At 43.9% G+C, this 21,849-nt stretch overlaps 1 protein-coding gene across 1 annotated transcript in view; it reads left to right on the forward strand.

Annotated features, from left to right (window-relative positions):
- Positions 1-17,472: 17,472 nt before the first annotated feature.
- LOC141073497 (acidic mammalian chitinase-like) overlaps positions 17,473-21,849 on the forward strand; it is a 57,224-nt gene continuing 52,847 nt past the window's right edge. The window contains exons 1-5 of the mRNA XM_073560742.1: positions 17,473-17,552; positions 17,763-17,792; positions 19,024-19,225; positions 19,391-19,447; positions 19,525-19,690. Of these exons, the coding sequence (XP_073416843.1) occupies positions 17,528-17,552; positions 17,763-17,792; positions 19,024-19,225; positions 19,391-19,447; positions 19,525-19,690 (480 nt within the window). The 5' untranslated portion in view covers positions 17,473-17,527. The remainder of the gene's footprint in view (positions 17,553-17,762; positions 17,793-19,023; positions 19,226-19,390; positions 19,448-19,524; positions 19,691-21,849) is intronic.

Consider the following 21,849-nt stretch of genomic DNA (forward strand, 5'->3'; position numbering starts at 1 on the left):
ATTTTTGTTTTTTCCTCCTTCGGTGACTCATTCATAACAGAATCACCAGCCATACCGCAGATCCTAGGGTACTCAATAGCAGGAAAGAATTGTAAAAAAAAAAAAAGAGTTTGTCAGAATATTTTTTTTTTGTGTATATTTTTTCCTCTATGTCTCTGAGGCCGCAGGGGGAATTTTTTTTTTTTTCTCAATGGAGATGAAGCAATTGTCTGATCGTGTGGAGCAGCTCACTGCTGAAGTGCGGGGAATTTCTGCCGATCTTGCTCATTCACATGCTGCTGAACCAAAGATCCCTAATCCTGATGTGTTTTTTGAGGATCGGTCTAAATTTTTGAATTTTAAGAATAATTGTAAATTATTTTTTGCCTTGAAGCCTAACTCGTCTGGGAGCTCCGCACAGCAGGTTAAAATTGTCATCTCTTTGCTGCGCAGCGATCCCCAGGATTGGGCGTTTTCTTTGAAACCTGATGATCCTTTTCTTACTAATGTGAACGCATTTTTTCAAGCCTTGGGGTTGTTGTATGATGAACCTAATGCTATTGATCAGGCTGAAAAGGCCCTGTTGGCATTGAGCCAGGGTCAGGATTCTGCAGAGTTGTACTGTCAAAAATTCCGAAAGTGGGCGGTCCTTACTACCTGGAATGATGGTGCCTTGGCAGCTCTCTTTCGGAAGGGTTTGTCAGAAACCGTAAAAGATACCACCTGTTGAACAAATGTCTGAACCTATGCAATGTGATAGAGTTTTGTCTGGGGCACAGCATCAGGAGTTCAGAAGGCGTAATAAGCTGTGTTTCTTCTGTGGTGATGCCTCGCATATCATTTCTGTCTGCCCTAAACGAGAGAAACGTTTTGCACACACATTTGCTGTGGGTGGTGTTCAACCTAAGTTTCTTCTGGCAATTACTCTGATCTGCTCCCTGTCCACATTTTCCGCTAAGGCTTTTGTGGATTCGGGAGCAGCTCTGAACCTGATGGACTTGTGTTATGATGAGTCACCGAAGGAGGAAAAAAAGAAAATACTAGCTAAGTCCAGAAAAAACCAGAGAGGTTGGCAGCTATCGGATTGCAGACCCCTGAACCTATCCAAAACAACTAGCAGTAGCAGTGGGGGGTTCCTACGGTGCCCTAGACCCCTCGATCACAGCCGAACTACATAGCCTAAAGACAGAAAGGGAAAAAACTAAACTGCCCCAGAGCAGACCCCAAAGCAATAGGCAGCCCCCAACATATAATGACGGTGAAGCAAGATGAAAACACTAACACAGATAGAAAGATAGGTTGAGCAAATGATGGGGCCCAAGCTAACTAAATAGGACAGGATAGGAAAGCTGCTGTCTGCCATCCGCAAAAACCCTATCCAAAATGTGCCAACCGACTGATAGGAAAAACAGGCCCTGAAGTCACTAGGCTTCAAAAGACTATATCAGCACTCAGGTATATTCTGAAGACAGAGCAAAATATCAACAGATCAGAGACAAAAATGGAATTCAGCTCACCCCCAGCAGGGGATGGCAGAACTCCCAAAAAACAAGGCAAACCAAAAACAAAACTGAAGTGTACAAAGCAGAGCAGAAAAACTTAGCTTTGAGACGCAGGAATCAGACTGGTCTCCAAGAATCCAGCAGGATCACCAGCAAGGCAGAAGGGCTCGGCTGCCTTATATCCAGTCCTCAATTCCAGCCACCCAGTCATCATCTAGCTGCCCAGGTGTTTGGTAATCAGCCTCACTACCTTCCTTCACCAGAGGAGGAAGTTCATCAGACCTCAATGGTGAAGGGAAAAATGAACTCACAACAGACCTGGATTTTGCTAAACATTGTGGATTTCCTATGACACCTCTGCGGACGCCTATCCCTTTGAGGGGTATTGATGCTACTCCTTTGGCAAAGAATAAACCTCAGTTTTGGACCCAGGTGGTAATGCGGGTCGCCCCAGACCATCAAGAGAATTGCAGATTTTTGGTGTTGCATAATTTGCATGATACCATTGTTCTGGGGTTACCCTGGTTGCAAATCCATAATCCAGTTTTGGATTGGAAATCTGTGTCGGTGGTGAGTTGGGGTTGTCGGTGTGCCCTTAGTGATGCTCCTGTTTTCTCCACCTCTCCCCAGTCGCATGATGTTCCTGACTATTTGGCTGATTTTTATGATGTATTTAGTGAGAATGAGTCTGCGTCTTTGCCTCCTCATAGGAGTTATGACTGTGCAATTGAGCTGAGCCCTGGGTGTAAATTACCCAAGGGTTGACTTTTCAATTTATCTGTACCCGAGCACGAGGCTATGCGATCCTATATTAAGGAGTCGTTGGAGAAGGGTCATATTAGACCATCCTCTTCAACCTTAGGTGCTGGTTTTTTTTTCGTGGCTAAGAAAGATGGGTCATTAAGGTCTTGTATTGACTATCGATCAACAAAATTACTGTTAAATATCAGTATCCGTTACCCCTGATTTCTGATCTGTTCTCCAGAGTTAAAGGTGCTTGCTGGTTTACAAAGCTTGACCTCAGGGGGGCGTATAATCTTATTCGCATTAAGCATGGGGATGAATGGAAGACGGCGTTTAATACTCCGGAGGGACATTTTGAGTACCTGGTGATGCCTTTTGGGCTCACTAATGCCCCTTCTGTCTTCCAGTGCTTCATGAATTATATTTTCCGAGACTTGGTGGATAAATTTTTGATCATCTATCTGGATGATATTTTGATCTTTTCCAAGGATTGGGACTCTCATGTGGAACATGTTCGGACTGTGTTCCGGATTTTGAGGGAGAATTCCCTGTATGTCAAGGGATCGAAATGCCTTTTTGGTGTACAGAGGATTTCTTTTTTAGGATTTATTTTGTCTCCGTCAACTATTGAAATGGACCCGGTCAAGGCACAGGCCATTTATGATTGGGTTCAGCCCACTTCTTTGAAGGCCCTCCAGAAGTTTTTGGGTTTTGCTAATTTTTATCGTAAATTTATAGCTAATTTTTCTGGTATTGCCAAACCATTGACGGATTTGACTAAGAAGGGTGCTGATGTGCTGAATTGGTCTCCGGAGGCTGTTTCTTCCTTTCAGGAGCTGAAGCGAAGGTTCACTTCTGCTCCGGTTTTGCGGCAACCTGATGTCTCACTCCCGTTTCAGGTAGAGGTGGACGCTTCTGAGATTGGTGCAGGAGCTGTTTTGTCCCAAAAGGATCCTGTAACATCTAAAATGAATCCCTGTGTTTTCTTTTCCCGAAAGTTCTCCCCATCCGAACGTAACTATGATGTGGGGAATCGGGAACTGTTAGCCATGAAATGGGCATTTGAGGAGTGGAGACATTGGTTGGAGAGAGCTAAACATCAAGTCTTGGTCCTTACTGACCACAAGAATTTGATTTACCTGGAGTCGGCCAAACGCTTGAATCTTAGACAGGCTAGGTGGGCCTTGCTTTTCACACGTTTTGATTTTGTGGTCCCTTTTCTTCCGGGCACTTAGAATGTCAAGGCAGACGCCCTCTCTAGGAGTTTCTTTGCTGATTTTCCTGTTGTGACCAAGCCTGCTACCATCTTAGGTGAGGGGGTAGTTCTTTCTGCAATCTCGCCCGATTTGAGACGTGCTCTGGAAGAGTTTCAGGAGGACAAACCTGAGCGTTGTCCCATTGGAAAATTGTATGTTCCTGACCAGTGGAGGAAGAGAGTGATGTCTGAAGTTCATTGCTCTGCATTGGCTGGTCATCCAGGTATTTTTGGTACTAGAGATTTGGTGAGTCGGTCTTTTTGGTGGCCCGCCTTGTCTCGTGATGTCAGGAATTTTGTGCAGTCCTATGGGACTTGCTCTCGGTCTAAACCTTGTTCTCACTCTCGTGGGTTGTTGATGCCTTTGCCGGTGCCCAGGAGGCCATGGACCCATATTTCAATGGATTTTATCTCTGATATGCCTGTCTCTCAGAGAATGACTGTTATTTGGGTGATTTGTGATAGATTCTCTAAGATGGTCCATCTTGTACCACTCCCTAAGTTGCCATCTTCCTCAGAGTTGGTGCCCTTGTTTTTGCAACAGGTGGTTCGCTTGCACGGGATTCCTGAGAACATTGTATCTGACAGAGGAGTTCAGTTTGTGTCTACATTTTGGAGGACTTTCTGTTCCAAGCTGGGAATTCAGCTGTCCTTCTCCTCTGCGTTTCACCCTCAGACCAATGGGCAGACGAAGAGAACAAACCAGACTTTGGAGTCGTATTTGAGATGTTTTATTTCTGCTGATCAGGATGATTGGGTTTCATTTTTGCCCTTGGCCGAATTTGCTTTAAATAATAGAGCTAGTTCTGCCACTTTGATGTCACCTTTTTTTTGTAACTTTGGGTTTCATCCTCGATTCTCTTCAGGGCAGGTGGAGCCTTCTGCCTGCCCAGATTTTGACACTGTGGTGGAGAGAATGCACCAGATCTGGGACCAAGTGGTGGATAAGTTGTCTCTCTCCCAGGAAAAGGCCCAGCGGTTTTCCAACCGTCATAGGACCATTGGTTCCCAGTTTAAGGTGGGTGATATGGTTTGGTTGTCATCAAAGAATATCGCTATGAAGGTGGCTTCTCCAAAGTTTAAACCTAGATTTATTGGACCTTACAAGATTTTGGAGATTCTTAATCCAGTCTCTTTTCGATTGGCTCTTCCTGTTACATTTAAGATACATAACGTTTTTCATAAGTCTCTGTTAAAGAGGTTTGTTGAGCCAGTAGTTCCTGTGGTGGCACCTCCTAACCCGGTATTGGTTGAAGGTAATGTGGAATATGAGGTTGAGAAAACACTGGATTCTCGCCTGGCTAGACGGAGACTCCAGTATTTGGTTAAATGGAAGGGTTATGGCCAGGAGGATAATTCTTGGGTCCCTGTATCCGATATTCATGCCGAAGGATTGGTTCGTGCCTTTCATCGGGCCCATCCTGATCGCCCTGGTGGCGTGGATGAGGGTTTAGTGACCCCTCCTCAAGGGGGAGGTACTGTTGTGAGTTCATTTTCCCCTTCACCGTCGATGTCTGATGAACTCCCTCTTCTGGTGATGGAAGGTAGTGAGGCTGATTACCAAATACCTGATCTGGTAGATGATGACTGGGTAACAGGAACTGCTGACTGGATATAAGGCAGCCGACGCCCTTCTGAGTCGCTGGTGATTTCTCTGCTGGATTCTTGGAGACCAGTCTGATTACTCCTTCCCAAAGATAAGTTTTTTGCTCTGCTATTGAACTTATTAGTTTTGTTTTGTTTACCTTGTTTTTTGGAGTTCAGCCATCCCCGGTCGGGGGTGTGCTGAGTTCCATTTTTGTCTCTGATCAGTTTGTCTCTTTGCTCTGTCTTCAGAATTTACCTGAGTGCTGATATAGTCATTTTGAAGTCCTAGCGACTTCAGGGCCTGTTTTTCCTATCAGACGGTTGGGACATTTTTTGGTAGGGTTTTTTGCGGATTGCAGACAGCAGCTTTTCTATCCTGTCCTTTTTAGTTAGCTTGGGCCCCATCGTTTGCTCAACCTATCTTTCTATCTGTGTTAGTGTTTTCATCTTGCTTCACTGTCATTATATGTTGGGGGCTGCCTATTGCTTTGGGGTCTGCTCTGGGGCAGTTTAGATTTCCCCTTTCTTTCTTTATGCCTATTTAGTTCTCCGGCTGTGATCGAGGGGTCTAGGGCATCGTAGGAACCCCCCACGACTACTGTTAGTTGTTGTGGATAGGATCAGGGGTCTGCAATCCGATAGCTACCAACCTCTCCGGTTTTCTGGACTTAGCTTGTATTTTTGTTTTTTCCTCCTTCGGTGACTCATTCATAACAGAGACGAATTGGAGTGGTAAATGCGGTTTTCTCCTTGTCTGCCTCTGCCACGGGAACCTGCCAATACCCACTAGTGAGATCCAAAGTGGAAAAGTAATTAGCAGTTTTAAGTGCAGCCAATGATTCCTCAATTCTAGGTAATGGGTAGGCATCTTTATGTGTAATGCTGTTAATTTTCCTGTAATCAACACACATTCTCATGGTACCATCCTTTTTCTTTACAAACACTATTGGAGCTGCCCAGGGGCTACAACTGTCTCTGATGACCCCGGCCTCCTTCATCTCCCTCAACATACTCTTAGCACACTGGCACTATGTTGGGGGTATAGGTCTGTACCTCTCCTTTATGGGTGGATGGTCTCCTGTGGGGATATGATGTTGAACCCCCTTTGCCTGCCCAAAATCTAGTGGGTGTTTGCTGAATACCCGCTCATACTCTTGTGTCACTCTGTAAACCCCATTTTTCTGGTATGAAGGTGTAGAGTCAGTTCCCACCTGCAGTTGCTGACACCACTCATATGGCTGCTTCACAGAGCCATTGTCCTCCACCTGATCAGATGAGACCAAGGGTTCTGCTGCCTGCAAAGAGTTGTTATTAACAGTGAGCAGCTTAGCAACTGTGGTGTACCGAGGTATTGTGGCTTCCTCTTCCCCACAATTCAAAAGGCGTACAGGTACTCTCCCTTTTTTGACATCAATCACCCCTCTGGCTGTCAGAACAGTGGGCCTGCTGTCGGAGTATACTGGTTCTACCAATGCCTGGTAATCTCTCCCTCTAACACCTATAGCTGCCCGACACCAAACCAACATTTCACATCTGGGGGGTATTACAATGGGGAAGGCATCACTCACTCTGACGCTGCCATTCTCTCCGCCAGAGAGTTCCACCTGTTGTCTTTGCATCAGGGCTCGGATCTCCTTCTGCAGGACTCGTTGTTCTCTGTAACCAGCAGTCTCAGCCACCTGTTGCAACAAGACAATAACCTCGGACAGACAGTTTTCAATTACATTTGTACGAAGAGTCATCATGGGATTACATTCACGTCGGTCAACATCAACAACTATTAAACCTTGAGACTTTAGATCTACCCATCCCACTTTGACAGTAATTTCTTTACATCCTATCTGCGGTAAAGACTGACCATTAGTAGCAACTACTGTCAGTTCATCAGTTGGGCCACGGGTAAGCTCTGAATCAGCCCAATATCTCTTGTACAGAATGTACGGCATAGTGATCACCTGGGAGCCAGTGTCCAGCAAAGCGTTCATGGGGATGCCGTCAATCACTACAGGAACGATTGGTTTCCCTCCCACATACTTGGCTCTCCAGTTCCTTGGGCCTGGGGATCCTACTCCTGGGGGTTGGCCCTCTGCCCCAGGGGTTGCTTGTTTAAAGGACAATATCTTGCAAGGTGGCCTGCCTTGTGACAGCAATGACAGATGGGACGTCCGTCCTGGTCATAGCGGTCGTAGTTCCTTCCTCGAAGTGGCGGGGCTCTTCTCCTCCGGAGCCACGGGACATCCTCTGAACTGGAAGCAAGCTGGATCTTGTCTTTGGAGGACACCTGAAGGGACTGCACGGTTTTGCTGAGTGCAGCCATTCCCTTGGTCAACTCCTGGACCTGAAGACGCAGCTCCTCAGTGGGATCTTTGTCCAGAGTTTGGGCATCAGCCTCCACAGGGATGGAAGGGAAAGATGGGGCTTCCTGATGGTAGGTGATCGCTAGGCGCCTAGGGGGCGCTGGACAGCTGTCATTGGATTCCTCCAGTACCCGAATAGCCCTGTCCTTATATTCAGCAAAGTCCAGATCAGGGTTTTGCAAGGTTATGATGCACAACTGTCCTCTGTGGGTACTGGACAGGAGTCCTTCAATGATCTGCTCCTTCAACAGTTTATCTTCCTCCTTTATGCTGTCAGGATCAACTTGCTTAACTGCTCACAGCACCTCCTGCAGGTTGAGAGCATAATCCCTGATACTGTCCTGCGCCTTCTGTTTACAGCCAAAGAACCTCATCTTGATTTCAGCTGCAGTGTGGGTGTCAAAGGTGCTCTTCAGTTTGGCCAGGACCTTTGCAACAGTCAGTGTCCTGCCAGGCTTTCACTTCTCTCAGCGCAGCACCCGTTAGCTGTCCAATCAGGATATTTACTTTCTGGCTTTCAGACAGAGGGTAGACTTTAAACAAACTGCACAGTCTCTCTTTAAATTCACTCAGGGTGTGTGACTCACCCGAGTACTGCGGTAGCCAGGCCGCTCCCGGTATGTAGGGCATGGATAGCGGCATTATGGGGACCGCAGGGTTAGCAACGGCGCCTGCCGCTGCATCGCCGTTTGGCATGGACATCTTCTCCCCCCTTAGTTAACGTTAGCCAGGGCCGGGGGTTGTGTGAGCTCACCGGCGGCCGCTTCACAGGCCCGACGCTCTGGGCTGTAGGCCTCAGCTCCTCCTCTTCTCGTGCGCTGTCCTCTCTTCCCGAGCGGCACTTTGCTCCTTTGCGCTCTGCGGCAGGCTCCGCCCACAAAGGCCCGCCTCTTTCTTCCAGCGCGCGCCAAGCAGCGCGGCAATGGCGGCAACTGGCGCCAATTTTCACACACAGTTCACAATCACAGTCTATGGCACAGAGGACCCGGGGATACCGGGCTCCGTAAATCTGTTTGTGACGCCAAGTTGGGTCGCCCTCCCAGGGCTGTGGGGTACTCGGTACCGGGCTGGTGTCAGGGAAATATGTCACAGCAGCAGTGACCCGGTCCGTGGCCCTGGGCGCCCAAGTAATGGGGGGTTGTAGTTAATGGAATGGAATAGTTCGTGACGCCACCTGTGGTGTTCGGCAAGGGAGATGTTAAGCCAACGCTGCAGACAGCTCCGCTGGGACAGATGGTGTGGTGCAGCAGTGATGGTATAGCCCTCCACAGGCAGGGCTAATGTCCCAGGGCAGTGTAGCGGTGGTTGGCACGGTGATGTAGCAGTGCCGTAAGGGTAGGAAGCAGACAAGACACAGCAGGGTGCAATTTCTGTACCTTTACTTGATAACTGCAGTCCAGGGTCCTGATTACAGATGGTAACAGAGCAGGCTAGCCTGGAAGCAACTCAGGGATTCTCTCTCACAGACGGGCTGTGCAGTCTCCTTCCTAGCGCCTTGTGGTGTGAAGCACTCCAGTACTTAGTTACTCTAGAGTTCCTCCTGTCAGATGTTCCCAAGAACCTCACTAGCACGGCAGACAGCTGTAGCCTCTCTCGGGGACTCCTTTCTCTAGTCCTGGCTCTCTATCCAAGCTGCTGTTGTGCCTCAAGTCTTAGATGGGAGTAGGGCATTTACAGACTCCTACTCCTCTGGTATCTGCTGTAGGACCTTTAGTATCCGTACAGCCGTGGAGACCAGGCTCCAGTTTGTGCGCTCTCAAACTGAGGGAGCTCTCCTTCCTAGCTCAACCTCCAGCTTCCTTCTACACGTCTGCACACTTCACCCTCCAATATAAATCCTACAAACAACACGGAGATATAACCCGCAAGTAAAGTAAAAAGTCACTTTATTGTAACAAACTCTTTAGACAAAAAGTACAAAATACAGACAAAAAACAAAATGCTCATGCAGGGCTCATATATGGTAACCGCTAATAACACCCTATTTATAACAGAATGGGTGATATGAAGTAAAGCAAAGAGTCTCAAAGGGAGCCATTCATATCATAGTATACAGGCCCTCACTTATGAGAAAACAGAGCTATCACACTCCAAATGGAAAGATTCAATGTAGGTGAATGGATATCTATCCAAAATAGTAATACCACAATAAAAGGAGTCAAAATCATACCCATGTATATCTGCAGGTGAACGCGGCACTAAGGAGAGCAGCCCCGACGCGCGTTTCGCGTGGGCTTCCTCGGGGGGCTGTGTCTGTGTGTTGAGATTGTGGGCATTTTATGCAAGAGACCCAGGTGTGCAGAATCGTCAGCGCCATAATCGGCGCATGCGCAGTGTGAGGCAGAGCGCCATGACACAACGCCCACAGCCACCCATGTGATCGGAAGGCAGAGGGAAAACCCCTCATGACGTCAACCGCCTCCCGCATCACAGCCAGCCGCCTGGGAGATGAGTCATAAGAGTGGCCACACTGGGCATGCGCACTCACTGAGGCAACCATCTTATATAAGGACAAGAAAGAGGGCATGCATATCGCTACATCTCATAATAGTGCAATCTGAAAATACTGTGAAAGACTCTATTCTTCAGTGAATATAAAAACAAAGACCCAAAGGGGCCACATTATAAGGGCACCCACTCAAAGATGGACCCACATACATAGAACATATATACTAAATTTATAAGAATATCCACTCCAAGTGAACGCACATTATATAGAGTAATACTATTATATATTTCTCAAAATCTCGTGAAAAGATAGAACATAAAAATAAATAAACTGTAAATATTGTTATAAAGATCCCTAAAAAAAGGGAAAATACACGTGACAAAATATATAATAATACATAATTATAAAAACATACACAATTACAATACACATAAAAAATTGCAAGAGAGCACCCTTCCATATAGAATATAAACCCAATAACAAGGCAGTTGCTTGAGAGTTGCTGTATCTTGAATAGCCTGCCATTCCCACACGGATCACTGATCTCCAATCACAAAATGTCCAAGAACATCAGACAATAATGGAATGAGCACGAAATACTAAATGAAACAAGAAAACACACAGATTAAAATCCAAGAACAGGGACAAATTAAGAATACTCACAGAAAAGATGCAAAACTGAGCTGCTCATTCAGGCCAAAAGGACTCATAGTTCCCAGAACAGTAATCCAACGACATTCCAACTGTGCCAAAAGGCGCTTCATATCTCCGCCCCTGATGCCACATCTAATTTTGTCAATACCAAAGACTTGCAGGTCTCTGGGATTGCATTTATGGTATAATTTGAAATGTCGTGGAACAGTTTTCAACACTGCAAAATCCTCCACCGCCTTTGCTGCTGATATATCTCTGACATGCTCACGTGTGCGAATTCTCAATTCGCGTGATGTTAAGCCAACATATAACAAATTACAAGTGCATTTTGCCACATAGACTACAAATGTAGTACTGCACGAAATATAATCCGTAATTTTAAAATCTTTCTGGCCATCAGCAGACATAAAGGATGTGGTACGGACATGATTCCGGCATGCTAGACAATCTCCACAGGGATAAAAACCCCATTTCCGTTTGCCAGCTCCGAAAGGATCAGGTCTTCTGGGGACATAGTGACTCTGTACAAGGACATCTCTCAAATTCCTACTCCTCCTTGCCGTCATGAGGGGGGAATCCGAGAGATATCTAGACAGCACCTGGTCAGTTTTTAGTATTGGCCAATGTTTTTTAAGAATGGATCTTATAGTCTCCCACCTATGATTAAATGTTGATATAAATCGTATTCTTGAATCCTCTTTCTTGACCTTTTTGTTCATTGCGAGCAATTCAGTTCGTTTAGAATTTCTCGCCCGATAATATCCTCTCCTAATACTCCTCCTGCTATATGCTCGCGCTTGAAATCTCTCCCCAAGGTCCACAGATTGACGTTCAAATGCCTCCTCAGTAGTACAAATCCTCCTCATTCGTAAAAATTGTCCAATAGGAATTGCTCCTATTGTGGATTTCGTATGAGACGAAGAGGCATGAAGGAGGGCATTCACAGAAGTTTCCTTCCTAAATACATCAGTGTGGATAGAACCATCCCTCTGGACAAACAAAGTAACGTCTAAAAAAGAAATCATTTTCTGATGATAAGTATATGTGAGTCTGATGTTGAGGCTGTTGCGATTCAATTCCCGCATAAAATCATGTAATTGATCAACAGTACCCTGCCAAATAAAAAGTATATCATCAATGAAACGGTACCACCCCAGAATATGGGAAGCGGACTGCACACCCCCCTGGAAAATGCTCCTCTCCCAGTATCCCAGAAAGAGGTTAGCATAGGAGGGCGCACAGGCCGCCCCCATAGCGGTGCCCCTACTCTGGAGGTAGTACCGATCCCTGAAGGTAAAGAAATTGTGAGTAAGTATGAACCGCAAGAGCCTCAACACCAGACTCCTAACATCCACATCAATGTTACTAGATTCCAGAAAAAATGACGCTGCCTTGAGTCCATCTTCATGGCGGATGGAGGTATATAATGCCTCAACATCCGCCGTAACTAGTAACATGTCAAGGACAACCCCATCCACACGCCTCAGGACGTCAGTGGTGTCTCTGACATAGGAGGGCAACGTCTCAACTTGTGATCTAAGATAATAATCAATAAATTTGCAAATCGGATCACACAGCCCTCCTATGCCAGAGACAATGGGACGCCCAGGAGGATTTAAAGCATCTTTGTGGACCTTGGGGAGAAGATAAAATGTGGGAATAACAGGATTTTTAGTAACCAATCCGTCAAACAGTTTCTTATGTATAGCACCCACATCAAGTGCTTCCTCCAAGATTTCCAGTAATTCGCATTGAAAATGGGAGAGTGGATTCTGAGAAAGAAGTTCATAAGTCTCTTTGTTACGTAATTGTTTAAAAGCCTCTTTCTCGTATTTCTCAACGGGCCAAATGACCACGTTCCCCCCTTTATCTGCTGGTTTTATAACAATATCCTGTAATCCTTTTAATTCTTTTAGAGCTTCCCTCTGAACCACGGTCAGATTATCCCTCTTCCCTTTATTGGAAACCATTTTTAAATCAGCAGAGACCAATCTGGTAAAGATGTCTACCTGTGGACAGAGGGAAAAGGGGGGAAACGTGGTCGATTTAGCAGAAATAGGAGGAAGAGAAATACCTGCAGGTGACTCCATAGATTCTTTTTCCAGATCCTCCAATATAGAAATGGCTTCTTGCTCTGCAATACTCAGGTTTTCTGTTGCAGACCGTGAATGTAGTTTTTTCAACACAAGTTTTCGTGAAAATAGATGCAAATCTTTCAATGCTGTAAAATAATCATAGTTATTACATGGAGAAAAGGAAAGACCGAGACCCAAGACTTCCTTCTGAGGCATAGTCAAAGTATGACGAGATAAATTAATTACCTCTAGAGTATTGTTCTTAGGTCTCTTGTCTTTCTGGGGTGATATAACTTTTTTCCTTTTGTTATTGAATCTAGTCGTTCTCTGCCAACGGTCTTTGCCATCAGATCTGTCAGAACCCGTTCTATTTATATCAGATGTTCCAGATCTCTCATCCACAGAAGAAACTGATGAAAATGAAACAGATCGTGCTCTGGATGTGGATCTCCTGTTTAGGTTGGATCTCCATCTATAAACCCGATTATTTTGGGCATCCATTGAATCACGCTGATATTTCTTAGTTTTAATAGAAACAATATCTTTTTGCCATTTCTCTATTTCATTATCAATCTCATTTTTGAAATTAATACTGGTTTCAGGAGTTAGATTTTTATTGATCTCATCCTGAATAAGGATGAGATCTTTATCAATCTCACTAAGAGTTCCTTCATTATTGGAAATCAATAGCCCCATAAAGCCTTTTGAACATGTGGATGCAATTTCTTCCCATTGATTTCTAAATTGATCACTCTCAACACTAAAAGAGGGGAAAATTTGGACACGTAAACCTCTCGGTATAAGGCCACACGAGATGTATCTTTCTAAAAAGGATTTGTTCCACCATAAGCGAATCCTTCTCTGGAGTAATTCTTTATATTTAATTGTTAATTCAGTCAAGTCCCTACTCTTGGAGTCGACAACCACACATGAACCACTGTTAAACACCTTGTCCAGCTGCAAAAGCCACGTTTTTTCACGTGCTTTAAAATCCATCTGATCAGCAGAAAAAGCTGTGAAAACACAGAAAAGACTTGATAATACAAACCACTGATACACACCCATTACTCATATAGGCCAATAGACCTTCATTGAGGAAATATAAATAACCACGGAACCTCCACTACAATATAAATCCTACAAACAACACGGAGATATAACCCGCAAGTAAAGTAAAAAGTCACTTTATTGTAACAAACTCTTTAGACAAAAAGTACAAAATACAGACAAAAAACAAAATGCTCATGCAGGGCTCATATATGGTAACCGCTAATAACACCCTATTTATAACAGAATGGGTGATATGAAGTAAAGCAAAGAGTCTCAAAGGGAGCCATTCATATCATAGTATACAGGCCCTCACTTATGAGAAAACAGAGCTATCACACTCCAAATGGAAAGATTCAATGTAGGTGAATGGATATCTATCCAAAATAGTAATACCACAATAAAAGGAGTCAAAATCATACCCATGTATATCTGCAGGTGAACGCGGCACTAAGGAGAGCAGCCCCGACGCGCGTTTCGCGTGGGCTTCCTCGGGGGGCTGTGTCTGTGTGTTGAGATTGTGGGCATTTTATGCAAGAGACCCAGGTGTGCAGAATCGTCAGCTCCATAATCGGCGCATGCGCAGTGTGAGGCAGAGCGCCATGACACAACGCCCACAGCCGCCCATGTGATCGGATGGCAGAGGGAAAACCCCTCATGACGTCAACCGCCTCCCGCATCACAGCCAGCCGCCTGGGAGATGAGTCATAAGAGCGGCCACACTAGGCATGCGCACTCACTGAGGCAACCATCTTATATAAGGGCAAGAAAGAGGGCATGCATATCGCTACATCTCATAATAGTGCAATCTGAAAATACTGTGAAAGACTCTATTCTTCAGTGAATATAAAAACAAAGACCCAAAGGGGCCACATTATTAGGGCACCCACTCAAAGATGGACCCACATACATAGAACATATATACTAAATTTATAAGAATTTCCACTCCAAGTGAACGCACATTATATAGAGTAATACTATTATATATTTCTCAAAATCTTGTGAAAAGATAGAACATAAAAATAAATAAACTGTAAATATTGTTATAAAGATCCCTAAAAAAAGGGAAAATACACGTGACAAAATATATAATAATACATAATTATAAAAACATACACAATTACAATACACATAAAAAATTGCAAGAGAGCACCCTTCCATATAGAATATAAACCCAATAACAAGGCAGTTGCTTCAGAGTTGCTGTATCTTGAATAGCCTGCCATTCCCACACGGATCACTGATCTCCAATCACAAAATGTCCAAGAACATCAGACAATGATGGAATGAGCACGAAATACTAAATGAAACAAGAAAACACACAGATTAAAATCCAAGAACAGGGACAAATTAAGAATACTCACAGAAAAGATGCAAAACTGAGCTGCTCATTCAGGCCAAAAGGACTCATAGTCCCCAGAACAGTAATCCAACGACATTCCAACTGTGCCAAAAGGCGCTTCATATCTCCGCCCCTGATGCCACATCTAATTTTGTCAATACCAAAGACTTGCAGGTCTCTGGGATTGCATTTATGGTATAATTTGAAATGTCGTGGAACAGTTTTCAACACTGCAAAATCCTCCACCGCCTTTGCTGCTGATATATCTCTGACATGCTCACGTGTGCGAATTCTCAATTCGCGTGATGTTAAGCCAACATATAACAAATTACAAGTGCATTTTGCCACATAGACTACAAATGTAGTACTGCACGAAATATAATCCGTAATTTTAAAATCTTTCTGGCCATCAGCAGACATAAAGGATGTGGTACGGACATGATTCCGGCATGCTAGACAATCTCCACAGGGATAAAAACCCCATTTCCGTTTGCCAGCTCCGAAAGGATCAGGTCTTCTGGGGACATAGTGACTCTGTACAAGGACATCTCTCAAATTCCTACTCCTCCTTGCCGTCATGAGGGGGGAATCCGAGAGATATCTAGACAGCACCTGGTCAGTTTTTAGTATTGGCCAATGTTTTTTAAGAATGGATCTTATAGTCTCCCACCTATGATTAAATGTTGATATAAATCGTATTCTTGAATCCTCTTTCTTGACCTTTTTGTTCATTGCGAGCAATTCAGTTCGTTTAGAATTTCTCGCCCGATAATATCCTCTCCTAATACTCCTCCTGCTATATGCTCGCGCTTGAAATCTCTCCCCAAGGTCCACAGATTGACGTTCAAATGCCTCCTCAGTAGTACAAATCCTCCTCATTCGTAAAAATTGTCCAATAGGAATTGCTCCTATTGTGGATTTCGTATGAGACGAAGAGGCATGAAGGAGGGCATTCACAGAAGTTTCCTTCCTAAATACATCAGTGTGGATAGAACCATCCCTCTGGACAAACAAAGTAACGTCTAAAAAAGAAATCATTTTCTGATGATAAGTATATGTGAGTCTGATGTTGAGGCTGTTGCGATTCAATTCCCGCATAAAATCATGTAATTGATCAACAGTACCCTGGAAGCAACTCAGGGATTCTCTCTCACAGACGGGCTGTGCAGTCTCCTTCCTAGCGCCTTGTGGTGTGAAGCACTCCAGTACTTAGTTACTCTAGAGTTCCTCCTGTCAGATGTTCCCAAGAACCTCACTAGCACGGCAGACAACTGTAGCCTCTCTCGGGGACTCCTTTCTCTAGTCCTGGCTCTCTATCCAAGCTGCTGTTGTGCCTCAAGTCTTAGATGGGAGTAGGGCATTTACAGACTCCTACTCCTCTGGTATCTGCTGTAGGACCTTTAGTATCCGTACAGCCGTGGAGACCAGGCTCCAGTTCGTGCGCTCTCAAACTGAGGGAGCTCTCCTTCCTAGCTCAACCTCCAGCTTCCTTCTACACGTCTGCACACTTCACCCTCCGCAGACTAACTGACCACTCCTTCCTCTTGGCCCTCAGAGGGCACCCCTCCCCATCATCCTGGTTCAGAGTTCCCCCTGCTGGCCTGGAGTGGAACTGTGTTGCATGTATGGATTGACTGCGAGAGAGACCCATCATTGCCTCCAAGCCTTGCATTACCCTCCCCTGGAGGAAGTCAAAGCCACTGTGGCGACCATACTCCTGGGGGCGCCACATTTGGACCCTAAAGTCCACGTGGAATGAGGCCCTTTTCAATATATTTTTGAAGGAATGCATGGCTCCTCCAAGTTTTGGTTCGTCTATTTAAAAGAGACCTAATTTTCCTGCCTGCCTCCTTAAGGTGTCTACCACTAAGGTCTTTTTTTTTTTTTGTCATGGTGGCAGTCTGGAAAAATCTTTTGGTCAAAACAAAAGTTGATGGCTGTATATGTGATATGGTGTATGATGGGAACTGTTAATGTGTTATTGGTGAGGATGTGGTGCAGAAGTGGAGTTTTTCCTAAATTGGGCAGTGGAATTATGGAAGATTTGAGGAGTGGAGATGGAGCTGGGATGGAGACAGAGCTGGGGTGGAGCCTGGGCGGAGGCTCAAGGGGCCCGAAAATTTTGCCAGTAAGGGGCCCTGAAATTCTTGGTGGCAGCCCTGATGTCACAGTACTGTTTTTCCAGTACCAGAATCATCAGGACATGTGAGGGGGGCCTGACATACAATGATATTAATATAAAATGTATCATTATTATATAATTTTAGATTAGAATGCCCTTGATTCTTGCCTTGAACTGTATTTTTGTAATGGTTGCCCTTGTATTTTCAATAACACTCTACCTTTATCAGCCTTTATAGTTCCAACATGTTTTTCAGTGTTCCCTATCCAACACTTAGGTGCTTTTATTTTTATGCCATGATGACATTTATTTTTATCACTGTAACCACCTGTACCTTTCCCACACTGATAGCGGGAATTCCTACTCTATAAAGTGCTATTGCAACCTCTGGGCATTGCCAAGACAGACGGAGATATGAGGGAGATGTTGCTTTGGGCGGGTAAGAACGTCAATAATTTGAATGCCCATTGATGTGTACACATCAGATTTGTTAGATTGATGCATGCCACACTTATTCTCCAGTATCTCTGCAATTATTAATATCTTTACGCCCTTTGCATGATCTGAGTTTTGAGGATTTGTGATTGATTTCATGATCTAATTTGTTGCCATTTTATGAAATTAAGTTTATGTGTTTTCTATGATACAGGTCTATTCCTGCTGCTACATGTTCAGCTGGGTAAGATATTAACTTATTTGCTATAGAGATATCAAATTGTTAAAAAAGGGCCAGAACAAAAGAAAGTGAATAAGCAACATAATATAGTGGAAGAATAAGTAAACAGTACAAACAATAAATTGAAGGAGAAGAAAACAGGTTTTTAAACGGCATCTTAGATATGCTACTGCCGATGCAGGCATTTGTAATTTATCCATTCTTGACATATGATGAACTGGTACATCATTTGTCAGGTCTTTATCTATGATGCAGGCTCAGCAGCTGGTCCTGTATCATTCCCAGCACCTAGTGGCCTGTCCTACAGCCATCATCAGCGAGAACAGTGGACCTCTGTTCACCACTAACTCCCTAAATGTTACTTGCAGAGTGTTAACCAGGCAGGCACGCTAATCCACTTGCCCTTTTGCATCCTCCATTAAATGATGGAGGGTGTTGATGGGTTGCCATGTCTGTCGGAGGCCTGTAGAACATGTGTCTGCAATGAAAGTACTTATGCCTGTGGCTGGCATTCACTGGACAAAGTGATTTTAAATGATCTATTGCGATACTATTGTATTGCAGTATGTAGTATAGGTAAAAATGTAATATCCTCTAGGATGGCTAAAAAATATAGTAAGAAAATGTTTTAAAAAATATAAAAATGTCAATCGATCTCCTTTTTCCCCATTAGAAAAGTTAAAAAAAGTAACATATTTGGTATCACTACATCCATAAAAGTCTGATCTGCCAAAATATAAAATGAATTAGTCCAAACGGTAAATGCAGTAAATTGACAGAATTTCAGGGGCTTTTATTTAGTCGCTGGAACAATGCAAAAAAAATTGCAATAAACAGTGATTAAAATTACATAAGTACACAGAAATGTTATCTATTAAAGCATCAGCTCTCCAGAGAAAAAGTCCTCACACATTCCATCAAATGAAAAATAGAAAACATAATGGGTCTCAAAAGATGGCAACACATTCAATTTTTTTTTTTTTTTTACTCACCTTTTAAATGAAAAAAAACCTATACTAGTTTGGGGTTTCTGTAATTGTACTGACCCGGAGAACCATATTGCCTTGCCATTTTTACTGCAATGTAATGTACCCTATAGACACAAAACCTAAAAGCCACTTGAATTTTTTTTCCCATTTTTCAGTTCATTATTTGATAAAATGAATTGTGAAATTAAAAACTGCATTGCATTCAATATAAAATGTATGTTTTTATTGTTTTTATACTTTTTCAGGTTCTACCTACAAACTGGTTTGTTACTTTACAAACTGGTCACAGTACCGGCCTGACCAGGGAAAGTTCATGCCAGGGGATGTCGACCCGCAGCTCTGCACTCATCTCATATATTCCTTTGCCACCATGAATGAGCATAAGATTGCACCTTATGAGTGGAATGACGATGTCCTATACAAACAGTTTAACGACCTAAAAAAGATGTTAGTATTTACTTACAAGCTTTGATACTGTCTGTTTTTGAGAATAATTCAGTCCTGGTTTTGTTAGAGTCTTATAATAAAGGCTTTACAAGGTCCATCCATCTCTTGTATTCTGTATAAAACAAACACATGATGCTATAATTTGCTTTTATTTTCTTCTTTCAGCAATACAAAACTTGTGACATTACTGGCAATTGGAGGTTGGAACTTTGGGACACAGAGGTAATCAAATTCACATACACGTATATAGTATAGGTGCTAAAGAACTTCTTTATAACTCTTTCATCTCTGGCGTTTAGGTTCACTGATATGGTTGCTAATTCTGGGAACCGGTCGATTTTCATTAAATCAGTGACTGCATATCTCCGCCAATATAACTTTGATGGAATTGACCTCGATATTGAGTACCCAGGATCTCGAGGCAGCCCTCCTGAAGATAAGCAGAGATTTACTATATTGATAAAGGTGGGGACTCTCTATCAGATCTGTTGATATAAATCTGTCATCCACTTGGTATGAAGCCTTCATGCATTGCTTTATGTTCTCCATTAGGCACCAGACATATATATGGCATTTCATGAAGTATGCTGCATGTAAAATGACAGGCAGTATGATAGATTTAATTTCAAATTTATCTCAGCAAATCCAATTAAATGCCAATGAGTTAAAATAGGATCTGTCATAGATCACAGCCAGAGGGGTCGTATCTCAACCCACCCGCTGTTATCTCTGGAGCAAACAGCTCTTCGCTGCACACTGTCGTCTGGACAATTATGGGATTGAGCGACGATTAATGGATGAGATCACAGGCTGTTTCCACTTATAGGCCGGGTATTGGGAAACTAACAGTGAGAGTATGGTATATACACCTTAGATTCCCACGACAACTCAAAGCTACTCTGCTTCCACCACCAGTCGATTTTTATACAGGCAGACAGGAGGCCTGGTTGTGGTAGCGTATGTCTTTGGGGTTCGGGATACAGAACAAAAGGAACAGAGCTGTAAAGTTTTATATTTAATCCAAACGGATATGCAGTGGTTTATAAAAATAAACAAAAGATTTTACAAGGGGGATAAAACAATACAGCGTATACAATTGCATAAAATAAAGCAGGATTAGCAAAATAACTTACTGCACTGGTCACAGAGATGATTCAGTTTAGTGGATGTAAATGATCTGATTGAAAACATCTGGTTATCAGGATCAAGCCTACACAGGTATGTATCTTCCTCAGCATTGAACGCAGATCATAATTTATCTTGACATTTTATCAGCATCTGAATTACACTTACACCCCCCTGTGAGAATCTCACCTGGACAGGGTTGTGGGATGTCCTCAACCCTTCAGGATTTTATGAAATTTCCAACTATGCGATAACTTCACTCCTGATGATCTCAAAAGTTCGAAATCGCAGCCATATTTTTTTAATTGGGATTTTACCTTTCCCCAGAGACCAAACATGACATGGCTGTTGCAAGTGATATGCCAATTATTTATTTGTGTTTTATAGGCAGGGGTTAAGTTATGGAAAAATATGCATCTTCTTCCCCAAATCGCCCTGAAGCTGAAAATGTATGTCCCATCACTTTTGGATCTATTCAAGCCCCAATAGTCATAATTTACTTTCGGAGACCCCAAAACTGAGCTACCTATTGTAGATATATAATTTCCTCTGAGGGAATAAATCTTTGCAGGATGTACTTTCTGGACAGACAATACGTATCCTGGCTTAATTACCTTTCAATCTATATACCTTTGTCTATGCACAGTAGACATCCTCGTTGGCACTGTCGGCATTTTAATTAAAGCGATCCTGTCACTTGTTTTGGCTGCTATAATATGCAGCCATTGCCTTTCAGGGCTTAGCTACAGCATTCTATAATGCTGTAGATAAGCCCCCTATCCGACCTGAAAGATAAGAAAAATAAGTTTTATTATACTCACCCGCGGTCTGATGGGTGTCACAGGTCTGGATCCGGCACCTCCCGTCTTCTTGCGACGCCGCCCTCCTGCTTCTTTATCGCTCCCAGGCATCGCGCTCCTGCGCAGGTGTACTTATCTGCCCTGTTGAGGGCAGGGCAAAGTACTGCAGTGCGCAGGCGCCGGGAAAGGTAGAAAAGGCCCAGCGTCTGCGCACTGCAGTACTTTGGTCTGCCCTTAAGAGGGCAGATAAGTACGCCTGCGCAGCAGTGCGATGCCGGGGAGAGATGAAGCAAGCAGAAGGGATGTGTCACAAGAAGATGGGAGGCGCCGGACACGTACCTGCGAAACTCATGTGACTGGACTTCCCTGGAGGTGAGTATAATAAAACTTATTTTTCTTCACTTGCAGGTTGGATCGGGGGCTTATCTACAGCATTATAGAATGCTGTAGATAAGCCCTGAAAGGCAGTGGCCGCATTTTATAGCGGCCAAAACAGGTGACAGGTTCCCTTTAACCCCTTTCTGACATCTGACATACAATTCCATCCACGGTACCCGGGCGCCTATGGCCAGGGACAGGATAGTAGGTCATCGCGATCAGCGGCGCCCTGGGGGAGGGGGTGTCAGCTGATTATCACAGCTGATACCCAGCACTATGTGTCAGGGGCGGTGACGGACTGCCCCGGGCAGTTAACCCCTG

The sequence above is a fragment of the Dendrobates tinctorius genome, unplaced genomic scaffold (genome assembly GCF_039654945.1).
Source record: "Dendrobates tinctorius isolate UK_male_01 unplaced genomic scaffold, ASM3965494v1 ptg000304l, whole genome shotgun sequence".
In the NCBI taxonomy this organism is placed as follows: domain Eukaryota; kingdom Metazoa; phylum Chordata; class Amphibia; order Anura; family Dendrobatidae; genus Dendrobates; species Dendrobates tinctorius.